We start from the raw sequence: 13,319 nt of genomic DNA, 5'->3' as shown, positions 1-13,319 counted from the left end.
TTGGCCTCCGCAGCCTTCTGAGGCAGCGTATTCCAGATTCACCACCCTCCGACTAAAGAAATGTTATAGAACATGGAAAAGTACAGCATAGGAACAGACCCTTCGGCCCACAAAGCATGTGCCTAACATAATGCCAAATTGGACTGATATCCTCTGCCTGCACATGATCCATATCTATGTGCCTATCCAAAAGCCTCTTAAACATCATTATTGTATCTGCCTCCACCACCGCCCATGGCAGCATGTTGCAGGCCCCCACCACCCTCTGTGTAACAAAAAATAACTTGCCCCGCACATCTCCTTTAAACCTTTCCCCTCTCACCTTAAAGCTGTGACCACTAGTCTTTGGCACTTCCACCCTGAGAAAAAGATTCTGACTGTCTATCTCTGCCTTTCATAATTATATATACTTCAATTGGATTTTCCATCTGATGTTCCAGAGAAAACATTCCACGTCTATTTGTCATTGCCGACAGAGATGTCCCATCCCACACTAGTCCCACCTGCCCTTGTTTGGCCCATATCTTCCTCAACTGATCCTATTCATGCCACGGCCTGTAGGTCGGTATAAGGTGAACTAAACAATGATCAGAGAGTCACAGAGACACACGGGGAACAGAACGATATGCGTTCTTGATTGTAGTATAACAATGATCAAGTGTTCTCACCCCACTGGTGGGGTAGGTAATGTGATGTCTATATTTTGGAAGCTCTCGGCTGAGATTAACCTTGTTAAAATCCCCCGTACAATGACCATGGAGTCCGGAAAGTCACTCTCTACTCTCATTACATGGTCAGCATGGACTGGACTTCGAAAATGGCGCAAAAACATGGAGCCTCTTGCATGCGGGCTCATTCTTTATTATTTCTTTCTTTATTAATTATTTCTGTACACTTGCAGATCAGGAAAGGTGGACGGGCACTTACAGGACGTTCCTTTAGGAAGGAGGTGAGGAGGAATTTCTTTAGTCCGAGGGTGGTGAATCTGTGGAATTCATTGCCACAGAAGGCTGTGGAGGCCAAGTCAGTGGCAGAGATAGATAGATTCTTGATTACCACAGCTGTCGGTGGTTATGGGGAGAAGGAGGAGAATGGGGTTGGGAGGGAGAGACAGATCAGCCATGATTGAATGGTGGAGTAAACTTGATGGGCCGAATGGCCTAATTCTGCTCCTATCACTTGTGACATCATGGCGAGGAGAGGGACGTCGGATCGCTGGACGATCCACACGTACAAGGGAAGGCGAGGGCTGGAGGCCCTGCAGCAGCCTGGGGCTCTCCTGGATCGGGCAACACTCATAAAACCAAGAGCATGGATTGGGCTTGGAAAATGGCTCAAAAACATGGAGCCTCTTGCATGCGGGTTCATTGGATTATTTCTGTACACTTGCAGATGGAGAATGTGCTTAGGTATGGGAACACTGTACTGTGCTCTATAATAAGAAAATAATTTCACTGTGCATTTGCACACGTGACAATAAAAGCTCCATTGAATGTGTGTCCAATCTTCCCTTCTCATCCAGGCAGCATTCTGGTAATGACATGCAGTTGTGTTGCATCATCCCCCTTTAAGGTCCAAGGTCCCCTTTGATGCTGCCACACCCTCTGAGTTACTGCAGCAGTAACCTACAATTTAAACCAGCATCTGCAATTCTTTCTTACACCCTTTAAGGTTCACTTTGATCCCGTCCCCAGGCAAATAAACCACGGCCGGATCTGGTTCATGGCCAATGGAGCAATAAATCTGATCCTTGTCCTTATAAACAGAGGAGAGAGAGGAGAGTGCTGTAATGATTCTAGATGCTCTTGTTTGTTGCTGGAAATCAAGTCCATCAGGTGAGTTCACACATGCATGCATGTGCGTGTGTGTTTCGTGTTCATTAATGATGAATTGAGGCCTGGATAGATTGAATGTGGAGAGGATGTTTCCACTAGTGGGAGAGTCTCGGACCAGAGGGCACAGCCTCAGAATAGAAGGATGTCCCTTTAGAAAGGTGGTGAGGAGGAATTTCTTTAGTCTGAGGGTGGTGAATCTGTGCCCACTGTGGAGGCCAATTCCGTGGATACATTTAAGGCAGAGATTGGCAGATTTTTGATCAGTACAGGTGTCAGGGGTTATGGGGAGAAGGCAGGAGAATGGGGTTGGGAGGGAAAGAGATCAGCCGTGATTGAATGGTGGAGGAGACTTCATGGGCCGAATGGCCTAATTCTGCTTCTACAACTTATGATCTGGTGTCATGATTGATGCTGCCACATGGTCTAAAATCTACTGGGAACTTTGCACCTGAAGTGCCATCCTTAAGTAAATGGAAAACAAATCGACAATATTGAAAGTGTGCATGTGAGCTTCATAACTTTTTCGGGCAATATGGCAGTGCAGCGGTGGAGTTGCTGCCTTAAGGGCCTGTCCCACTGTACGGGGTAATTCAAGAGTTCTCCCGAGTTTTCCCCTGATTCGAACTCGGAGAATGTCCGTAGCGGGTCCGTAGGAGTTTGTGGATGTCTTGTAGCGGCTCGTACGAGTAACGGTACTCGGAAAATCCGGTAAACTCGTGACGTTTTTGTTATTTTTTACTCGTACGAGCCGCTACGAGACATCCACAAACTACAGTGCCAGAGACTCAGATTTGATCCTGACTATGGGTGCTGTCTGTACATTCTCCCTGTGACCTGCATGGATTTTCTCCGGGAGCTCCGGTTTCCTCCCACACTCCAAAGACGCACAACAATGTAGGTTTATTGGCTGGAAAATATTATAAAATGTCCCTAATCTTTTGTAGGATATTGATAGTGTGCGGGGATCTCAGGCCGGCACCGACTCGGTGGGCCGAAGGGCCTGTGTCTGTGCTGAGCCTCTAAACCAAACTGTATCTCTAAACTAAACTACTCCATGGATGTGCCTCGGTAAAAGCAGCGAAAATATGGTTTCTATGGCGGTAGCTGCTAATCAGACATCAGCAGCTTTCAACAAAAGCCAAGCAGAGAAGCAGCGGAGTGTTCAAAGTTGTTTACATTTGTTTTAATATCACAAAATGATGCCAATGAATGTCAAAGTACAGAAATGACAATGAAGCTTTTTATTTTTTTTACTTTCCTCAGTTTTTGTTTTGCTGTTTCTGTTACATTTTCATGTCTTTATAACTCACAGGGTGCAAGAACAAATGCTCAGGTGAGTGACAATACTTATTAGTTGTTAATTGGATCCATTAGTTTTATTGTGATCTCCCTCCCCTTACCTGTGAAGTATATTTGATATATTCTCTATGGCTTCAGAGATAAGAATCTAAAACAGCATTTGCAAACATCTGAGATGCAAGCAACTCCTCCTACAACTTTGCCTTTCAGAAGTTGAGGACCTCTCTTGCCGTCTGGACGTAATGGTCATCTGGTGGTGGCTTCCTGGGACTCCCCGGTTGCAAGAACTTCTGGATGCTCGGGATGCTGCTGATCTTTGCTTTGAACTTCTGCAATTAATCAAAATGCTTGGGTTATTTATTTAAACCTATTGACCAAGAGCATGAGAGGAACAGATCGAGTAGATGCAGACTCCCTTGCCCAGAGTAGGGGAATCATGGACAGAGGACATAGGTTCATGGTGAAGGGGAAAAGATTTCACAGGAATCTGAAGGGTACACAAAGCGTGGTGGGTGTATGGAACAAGCTGCCACACGAGGTAGTTGAGGCTGGGATTATCCCAACATTTAAGAAACTGACAGGTACGTGGATAGGACAGGTTTGGAGGGATATGGACCAGGTGGGTCTAGTGTGGCTGGGACATGTTGGGCGGTGTGGGCAAGTTGAGCCGAAGGGCCTGTTTCCACACGGTATCACTCCATGACTCTATGACTGGAGTAGCTCAGCGGGGCAGGCAGCATCTCCGGAGAACGTGGTGGATAGGTGAAATTTCGGGTCGCGACCGTTCTTCAATCCCAGCACTTTGTGTCCTTTTGTGTAAACCAGCATCTGCAGTTCCGTGTTTCTACATTACAACCTGGGTGTTATAATCTGAACTCTAACATTTAAATGGATGCACTTTGCAATGGATGATTCAGTAACATAGACAAAAATGAACACATCCACCTTCACCTTGAGAAAAAGGGTAGGAAAGTATCCTGATACTTTAGAGAAGCAGCGTGGAAACTGACCCTTCGGCCCAATGTGTCCATGCTGGCCAGCAATTATCCCATACACTAGCACCATCCTACACACCAGGGAGAATCTACAATTTACCAAAGACAATTAACCTACAAACCTGTACATCTTTGGAATGTGGGAGGAAACCCATGTGGACATGGGGAGAACATACAAACTCCGTACAGACAGCACCCGTAGTCAGGATCGAACCCGGGTCTCTGGTGCTGCAAGGCAGCAACTCTACCTCTGCCCTTGATACAGCTGAACATTTTGAGTGTTATATGCCTTTAGTTGCTTGGTTTCTCATACCCCCATCTCCTCCATCTCGCAAAGTTTCAGACTCGAAACGTGAACCGTACCTGCAGAATAGAGAAGTCCGCCAGGATGTGTGGAAACTTCTCTTCCAGCATCAAGATCGCCTCCAGAACTTGAAGATCAACAACAGTCAGCTGGTCCCCAACCATGTATCCAGTTTGTTGGTTAACGCTCTGCGAGACCCAAAACAAAATCCTGGTCAGATTTGATTTTATTTAAACTGCGAATGAACCTTACAATCAGGAACAAAACACAAAGAGCTGGAGTAACTCGGTGGGTCAGGCTGCATCTCTGGAGAACATGGATAGATTTACAATCAAGAGAAGATACAGAGAGCTGGATTAACTCAGCAGGTCAGGTGGCATGTTTGGGGAACATGGATGGGTGACATTTTGGGTTGGGACCATTCTTCAGACTGAATAATCCCCATCATTTTTGGCCTGCTGAATTACTCCAGCACTTTGAGTCTTCCCCCCCACTCAGTGTCTCCCCCCCACTCAGTGTTCATGCATCAGATCTAACCTTCCCCAGGGACAGCAGCCAGTGTAAAACACAAAGTGCTCTCCGGATAAACTTCCAATCAAGAGATTTATTTCAACAAACAACTCCATTCCTATGTAACATGCAGATACAAGGAACTGGAGGCGCTGATTGACAAAGGTAGAGAGTGCTGGAATAACTCAGCGGGTCAGGCAGCATCTTGGGAGAACATGAACAGGTGATGTTCCTGGGACCTTCTTCAGCCTGAAGGGTCCTGCCCCGAACAGTTACCTGTCCTTTTGAGTCGGGGCCCTTCTTCACACCCATTTTTAGACTCTGTCTGCCTTTGTTTGAAGGGTCTCGCCCCGAAACTTCACCTATCCCTTTTCTCCAGAGATGCTGCCTGACCCGCTGAGTTGCTCCAGCACTTTATGCCTATCTTTCCCAATGTAACACATCTTGCTGGATTGCAGATCAATGCAAAATGTTGGAGTAACTCAGCAGGTCAGGCAGCAGCGCTGGAGAAAATAAATAAGCGACGTTTCGGGTCGAGACCCTTCTCCAAACTCTTCAGATTGCAGTTTGGGATATCCCGCAGGCATTGGCAATCTCCGGAGCGGTGTGCGGTCACAGGGAGGCAGGAATGGTTGGTTTATCACGGCAAGACTGAGAAGGGAGAAATATATTCTGTAAAAGGATTGACAATCAGGCGTGTGTGATCTCTTCTACTGGCAGCAGAATGGAGTCTCGGCAGAGAGCGTGCAGTGGGTGTTGAAACCGTGTATGTACTGTAACACATGCAAGAATAAGCTGTTTCAAACGTCCGTGGCTGGTAGTTTCAATTACAAGGTGGGTGTCAAAAAGGTCTTTCCTAACACCTGCCTTCTTACAAGGATGAGGGCGGAACCTCATTGAAACTTACTGAATAGTGAAAGGCCTGGATAGAGTGGATGTGGAGAGGATGTTTCCACTAGTGGGAGAGTCTAGGACCAGAGAACACAGCCTCAGAATAAAAGGACATACCTTTAGGGAGGAGATGAGGAGGAATTTCTTGAAGTCTATCGTGTGTTGTGTTCTTTTTTTAATTGGTATTGCTGTATGGGTGACCCCAAATTTCACTGTACCAATTGGTGCAGGTGACAATAAATGCCTCTTGAATCTTGAATCAGAGGCTGATGAATCTGCGGAATTCATTGCCACAGACGGCTGTGGAGGCCATCAATTGATATTTTTAAGGCGGAGATTGACAGATTCTTGATTGGTACGGGTGTCAGGGTTATGGGGAGAAGGCAGGAGAATGGGGTTGAGAGGGAAAGATAGATCAGCCACGATTGAATGGCGGAGTAGACTTGATGGGCTGAATGACCCAATTCTGCTCCGAAAACATAAACTTCTGCACTGTACCAAGATCACACTGCAGATAGGTCCATGAAATGCAGAAGAACTGGTGGTTGAAAGTAAAGAATTTACATAAAGGGATGGACACAAAATGTTGGAGTAATTCAGCAGGTTAGCCGACTTCTCTGGGGAACATGGATAAATCACATCCTGGGTTGGGACCCTTCTTCAGACTCAGATTAAGAATTTGCACAAACGGGCTCCAACTGGAAAGCATCTCCAGCCCGAGGGGATGTGGTGACACTGTGGTACTGAGACAAAACCTGTGGAAGCCTGTAGTTCATGACTGCCAGGGAATTTGCATTCTGCTAATTCAACCAAACTGGAATAACACACAGTGCAGGGATCAGCAGAGAACCAGACTGAAGCATAATCTACTGAAAGGAAAGGGAATTAGTCTAAATATGCAACTCCACATTCACACGCCTAGATTTTTTTTATTAACACAAAGAACTGTAGAACCTGTTTTATATCAAAGATAGACACAAATTGCTGGAGTAATTCGGGCAACATCTCTGAGAATATGGATAGGTGACGTTTCGGGTCAGGAACTTTATTATAAAAACTTCGGGGCTTTTTACCTCTCTTGGTAACAGGGAACTGTGATAGTTTTTGTACAGTTTTTTTCCCTTTGTACAGCTGCCTTTCTTTTTGACCCAGAGACATCTTGCCTCTTAAGCATATTACTGTTGTCATGTGTACCGAAGTACAGTGGAAGGATTTTGTTGCATGCGATCAGGTATCCTTTATTGGACTTTAGCTTGCGCTAATCACTATTCCCTTTATCCTGTTTCTGCACATTGTGGACGGCTTGATTGTAGCGATGCATAGTCTTTCTGCTTACTGGCTAGCACACAACAAAAAAGCTTTTCACCTCACCTCAGTACATTTGACAATAATAAACTAAACTACAAACTGGTTCTATAAGAGTCATATAGCATGGAAACAGGCTCTTTGACCAAACTCGTCCACGCTGACTAAGATACCCCATTTACACTAGTCCCACCTGCAAGCGTTTGGCCCTTATAGGAAAGATGTTGTCAGGCTGGAAAGAGTACGGAGAAGATTTACGAGGATGTTGCCAGGACTAGAGGGTCTGAGCAAAAGGGAGAGGTTGAGTAGGCTGGGACTATATTCTTTGGAGTACAGGAGGATGAGGGAGGTGTATGAAATCATAAGAGGAATAGTTTGGGTAGATGCACAGAGTCTTTTGCCCAGAGTTGGTGAATCGAGGATCAAAGGACATAGGTTTAAGGTGAAGGGTAAAAGATTTAATAGGAATCTGAGGGGTAAATTTTTCACTCGATGGATGGATGGAACAAGCTGCCTGAGAAGGTAGTTGAGGTTGGGACTATCCCAACGTTTGAGAAACAGTTAGACAGGTACATGGATAGGACAGGTTTGGAGGGATATGGACCAAACGCAGGCAGGTGGGGCTAGTGTGGCTGGGACATGTTGGCCGGTGTGGGCAAGTTGGGCCGAAGGACCTGTTTCCACGCTGTATCACTCCATGACATCCCTCTAAAAACCTATCCTATCCATGTACCTGTCCAATGAACTTCCTATCTACCCAATATACTCATCCTACAGCACACTCTCCCAATGCAGTAGGATTTCCTTCTCTCCATCAGCTCAGAAGCAGCCTCGAGTCTTTTTGACACTATGTTGCATATAATAGCACTGTAAAATTCGGCACAGTTCCAATGATAAATCTCGCTCATTGCTTTTTCTGACATTTAGAAACCCGACTCTTCCTGGGCTCTGTTTTTTCTTGCAAAAACTATCCCAAACACACTCAAGGAATTGATTATATTTCTGATACGAATCTTCCCTCCTTCCTCTAGCTTCACAATTCGCAACTCTTTACAATTTGTAAATATTCAATCCTTTTATCTCACACCTTCTGTCTATTCATCTCTGGCCTTTGTCCAACCATCTGCCTATGAACTCCCTCCCTCACCTGTGTCCACCTATTACTGCCAGGCTTTGTCCTGACCTTCTCTCTTCCAGCTTTCCTACCCACCCTCCCATACACAATCAGTCCAACCCAAAACGTCACCTATCCATGTTCTCCACAGATGCTGCCTGACCCGCTGAGTTACTCCAACACTGTCTATTTTTTTGGTCCAGAAATCATATGCTGGATATCTGTTATATTCATCTCTGACAAGTGAAAGGAGCCAGGTCAGTTCTGTGTGTTAACGTCGAATATATTATATTCGAGGCAGAAGATTATCAAACTCTCAAACTGCTCGGCAAGCTAACTATGCTGCAAAGATAACATTTTCTGTATTATAACCTTCCTCTCTGCTAAGTATCCATTTTAATCTTGTCTCAATGTTTCAACAATGCTCATAACTGTTACCAAGTACCTCAACAAAATGACATTTTTTGTTGCATGCCTCACACCAGTTTATTTACAAACCTTGGCGTCAGTGGATGGATGTGCAGCTTTCTGAGTGCTGGGAGCAGGAAATAGTTTAAAAAATAGAATTTCACCTCCCTTCCTCCACTTCCCACAAGCTGCTCTGTTCAAAGGGATGTGCCCTTCTCTTGGGTACTGCCAAACAGGATGGTAACCAGGGGGGGGGGGGGGGGGGAGAGAGAACAAAGGTAGACCTGGCACAGGATACTTTGTAACTTTATAAGTGGCGACTATTGTATACCTTGGGTAAGCAAGCAAAGAATTACACTTGATTAAAGTCATTCATTCATCTCATTACGACTTTAAGAACTGTTCATCCATTTCCCTTATAAAGGGGCAACATCATTGGGCAGCTAGTAGGGCAGCTGCCTCACAACGCCAAAGACCCGGGTTCGATCCTGTCTGTCTGAAGAACATCTTATGTCCGAAACGTCACCGAACGTCTTTCTCCAGAGATGCTATCTGACCCGTTGAGTTACTCCAGCACTTTGTGCCCATTCTTTAGGATAAACACACATTTGCATTTCTTTGTTTCCACAGTTGGGCATCATGTTCATGTTCAGCACACATTGTGGGCCAAAGGGTCTGTTCCCATGCTGTACTGTTCTATATTCTTTCCTCATATGGCAAATTCTTAATCCCTGAAGTCAGTTAAGTGAACCTTCACTGCACCCTCTCTGTGCAAACTATATCCATTTTTGAAGGAAACTCTACAGAGTATTTAAGGAGTATTCTCAGTCTGAAGAAGGGACCTGACCTGAAACGTGGCCTACCCATTCCCTTCGGGGATGCGGTCTGAACCCTTGAGTTTAGTTTAGAAATACAGCGTGGAAACAGACCCTTCAGCCCACCGAGTCCGCACTGACCAGCAATCCCCGCACATTAACATTAGGGACTATTCACACTTCTACCAAGCCAATTAACCTACAAACCTGTACATCTTTGGAGTGTGTGAGGAAACCGAAGATCTGGGAGAAAACCCACTCGGTCACAGGGAGAAGGTACAAACCCCGTACAGACAGCACCCGTAGGCAGGATCAAACACACATCTCCAGTGCTGTAAGGCATCAGCACCATTGCTGCGCCTCCAGCACTTTGTGTTTCTCACTTTGTGAGTTACTCCAGCACTTTGTGTTTTGTTCAAGATTCCAGCATCTGTACTTCCTTGTGTTTCCGTTCCCAGCAAGACTTGTTGTAATTGTATCGAAGCATTTGAACTCCTCAAGTCCTCTCAAAGAAAAGGCCAAAATAACCAATTGCTCATTCCTAATATCAACACGTCATTCTTAACCTCGCCATGTGTCATGGCAGATAAGCTTTTAGGAACACATCTACCCTGCCACTGTCTGACACACAGGCCGCAGTCAGACCACAGACGTTGAGGAGAGACAACAGCCTCCCCCACCCACCCATCCCCATCAACGCGCCCTTACCCTCCCTACCATCCCCCACTGCTGATGCTGGCTTGGAGAGGAACGGCCACCACCCTCCTCTGCACTCGCCCATCGACGATGACCTCCACCCTCATCTCTCCCATAGCCATAACAACACCAGCTCCACTGTTTCCTCCCATTATGATTTTCCCTATGAATTGAAGAAACAGGAAAAGGGTGGCATTAAACTTGCATCTCTGTCTATGATGCTCAGCCCACGCCCCATATCAGTACCATCGCCACGTCACGGCCGCAGGGAGATAACAACCAAGCGGAGGGCGCCACAGCCCCCCTCCTGTATTGATAGCAGTCCTGAATATTACTGATACAAGAAAGGGTTCAGCCGTAGACACATTACGAAGGAAGTTCCGCATAATCAGCTGAACCCAAGGTCGCCTACGTCAAACTATGGCACCTTCTGCATTCCTGTTGTGACTACTCAGAGAGTAAACAAAGGGAAACTTAGACACACTGCTAACCTAACAAACCTAATACCTATTACCTCCAAACCTAAACCAACCATAAAGCCTATCAATAATACCATCAGGATGGGTCTGCTTAATGTTAGGTCTCTTAATAACAAATCATTTTTAGTCAACGATTTTATTACCACCTCTAAACTGGATTTTATGTTTTTAACTGAAACATGGCTAGAACAAAATAACAGTGCAACCATTCTGATCGAGACAGCTCCTCCAAACTATAACTTTTTTGATGTATGCAGATCTGGAAAAAGAGGTGGAGGGGTTGCTGCTATATTTTAAAATGTATTTCAGGGGAAACAGATGTCACTTGGTGATTTTCCATCATTCGAATACCTTTGTGCTGTATTGAAATGTTCCCCCAGAGTTCTCCTATTAATTATTTACAGGCCTCATAAATATTATGCTAATTTTTTCGATGACTTTACAGAATTATTGTCTAGCATCTCCACTGACTTTGACTGTCTAGTTATAACTGGTGATTTTAATTTTCATACTGATGATTTGAACGACAAGGGTGCAAAAGAATTTAAAACTATTTTAGACACATTTGACCTGTCTCAACATGTGAAAGAGGCTACTCATTGTAATGGGCACACCCTTGACTTGATTATCACAAAGGGTCTCATTGTTTCTGATATTTTCGTGACTGATCCTTCATTGTCTGACCACTTCTGTGTTTTCTTTAATATATCTTTTATTTCCGACATACAGACAAAATCAAATACTGTCAAAAAACGGTATATAAATGAACATTCTAATGTACTCTTTAAAAATGCCATCTCCCTCTTACCACCTCTAAACCCATGTTCTGCTGATGATCTTGTAGATAACTTTAACTCCAAAATTGTGAAAGTTATAGATGTCATTGCACCTGTTACGGTTAAAACGATTTCTGGTAAGCAAAAGGCACCCTGGAGAAAAGCTGCTTTTGTAACAGCCCAGAAAAGAGAATGCTGGAAAGCTGAGCGCATCTGGTGGAAAACAAAACTTCATATTCACCATGACATCTATAAAGAGAGCCTCCGTGCCTACAATTTAGACTTAAAAAGTGCTAGAGAAACATTTTTCTCCAATATCATTAACAACAACACTAATAAGGCAAAAACCCTATTTGCAACTGTTGACAGACTGACCAACCCCCCAACACAATTACCACCTGAACTCCATTCCACGCAGAAATGCAATGAGTTTGCATTATTCTATACAGATAAAATTGAAGGCATCAGACGTGCCATCAATATCACCGCTTCAAACAAAAATGTTGGATCACCACCCTGTTTAGGCAAAGGTAACGTGGCAATGATGACATGCTTTAATGTCATAGACTCTAAAACTCTTGTGGAAACGGTGACACAACTAAGGCCATCCACCTGCTGCCTTGATGCTTTACCTACCAACTTCTTTAAGAATGTTTTTGACTGCCTAGCAATAGACATACTGCAAATAGTTAACAGCTCTCTTCAATCAGGCAATTTCCCAAAAGCCTTGAAAACTGCAGTTATTAAACCTCTTTTAAAAAAGCGGAGCCTAGATGCCTCTATTATTAACAACTATAGACCAATTTCAAACCTATCTTTCATAAGTAAAATCATTGAGAAAGTTGTCCTCCAGCAACTTAATCAATTCCTGGCTTCAACTGGCTGCTACGACAACTTCCAGTCAGGATTTCGACCTCTTCATAGCACCGAGACCGCTCTTATTAAAGTTGTAAACGACATCCGTCTTAACACAGACTCTGGCAAAGTTTCAATATTAATGCTATTAGATCTCAGTGCTGCATTCGACACTGTTGATCACTCAATACTTTTGGACAGGTTGGAAAAATGGGTGGGGCTCTCAGGCACAGTCTTAAGTTGGTTCAGGTCATATTTACAAGATCGGAACTATTTTGTTTCCATTGGCGACTTTGTATCAGAACCAACCAACGTGACGTGTGGAGTACCGCAAGGTTCGATCTTAGGGCCCTCTTTATTCAACATCTACATGCTCCCACTAGGGCAAATCATGCGATATAATAATATTGACCACCACTGCTATGCCGATGACACTCAAATCTATGTAGCGCTATCACCAAATGATTATCGCCCCATAGATCTGTTGTGCCAGTGCATTGAGCAAGTCAAAGACTGGATGTGCCAAAATTTTCTCCAACTAAATAAGGACAAAACGGAGATAATTGTTTTTGGTGCTAAAAAAGAAAGGCTTAAAGTAACCCAACACCTTCACTCTCTGTCCCTGAAAACTTCAAACAAAGCCAGAAATCTTGGGGTCATTATGGATTCAGATTTAAATTTCGACAGTCACATCAAATCAGTAACAAAATCGGCCTACTATCACCTCAAAAACATAGCGAGATTAAGAGGACTCATGTCAGCTCAAGATTTAGAAAAACTTGTACATGCCTTTATTAATAGTAGGCTAGATTATTGCAACGGTCTCCTTGCAGGTCTTCCAAAAAAACTGTCAGGCAGCTACAGCTTGTTCAGAACGCTGTTGCTAGAGTTCTAACAAAGACCAAAAAATTTGAGCATATTACACCAATTCTTAAATCCTTACATTGGCTCCCTGTATGTCAGAGAATTGATTTTAAAATCCTGCTGCTCACCTATAAATCACTACATGGTTTAGGGCCAAAGTATATCACTGACAT

General features: G+C 44.3%; 1 protein-coding gene across 1 annotated transcript in view; it reads right to left on the bottom strand.

The window, feature by feature from the left end:
* Nucleotides 1-2,991: 2,991 nt before the first annotated feature.
* Nucleotides 2,992-13,319, bottom strand: part of LOC116973036 (glutathione S-transferase alpha-4-like) — a 31,260-nt gene continuing 20,932 nt past the window's right edge. Inside the window, exons 6-7 of the mRNA XM_033020677.1 lie at nucleotides 4,493-4,621; nucleotides 2,992-3,463 (exon numbers count right to left, since the gene is read on the bottom strand). Of these exons, the coding sequence (XP_032876568.1) occupies nucleotides 3,341-3,463; nucleotides 4,493-4,621 (252 nt within the window). The 3' untranslated portion in view covers nucleotides 2,992-3,340. The remainder of the gene's footprint in view (nucleotides 3,464-4,492; nucleotides 4,622-13,319) is intronic.

This window comes from Amblyraja radiata, chromosome 5 (genome assembly GCF_010909765.2).
Source record: "Amblyraja radiata isolate CabotCenter1 chromosome 5, sAmbRad1.1.pri, whole genome shotgun sequence".
NCBI classification, from domain to species: domain Eukaryota; kingdom Metazoa; phylum Chordata; class Chondrichthyes; order Rajiformes; family Rajidae; genus Amblyraja; species Amblyraja radiata.
Note: the sequence above shows the minus strand (reverse complement) of the source record. Positions and strands in the feature narration are given on the sequence as shown.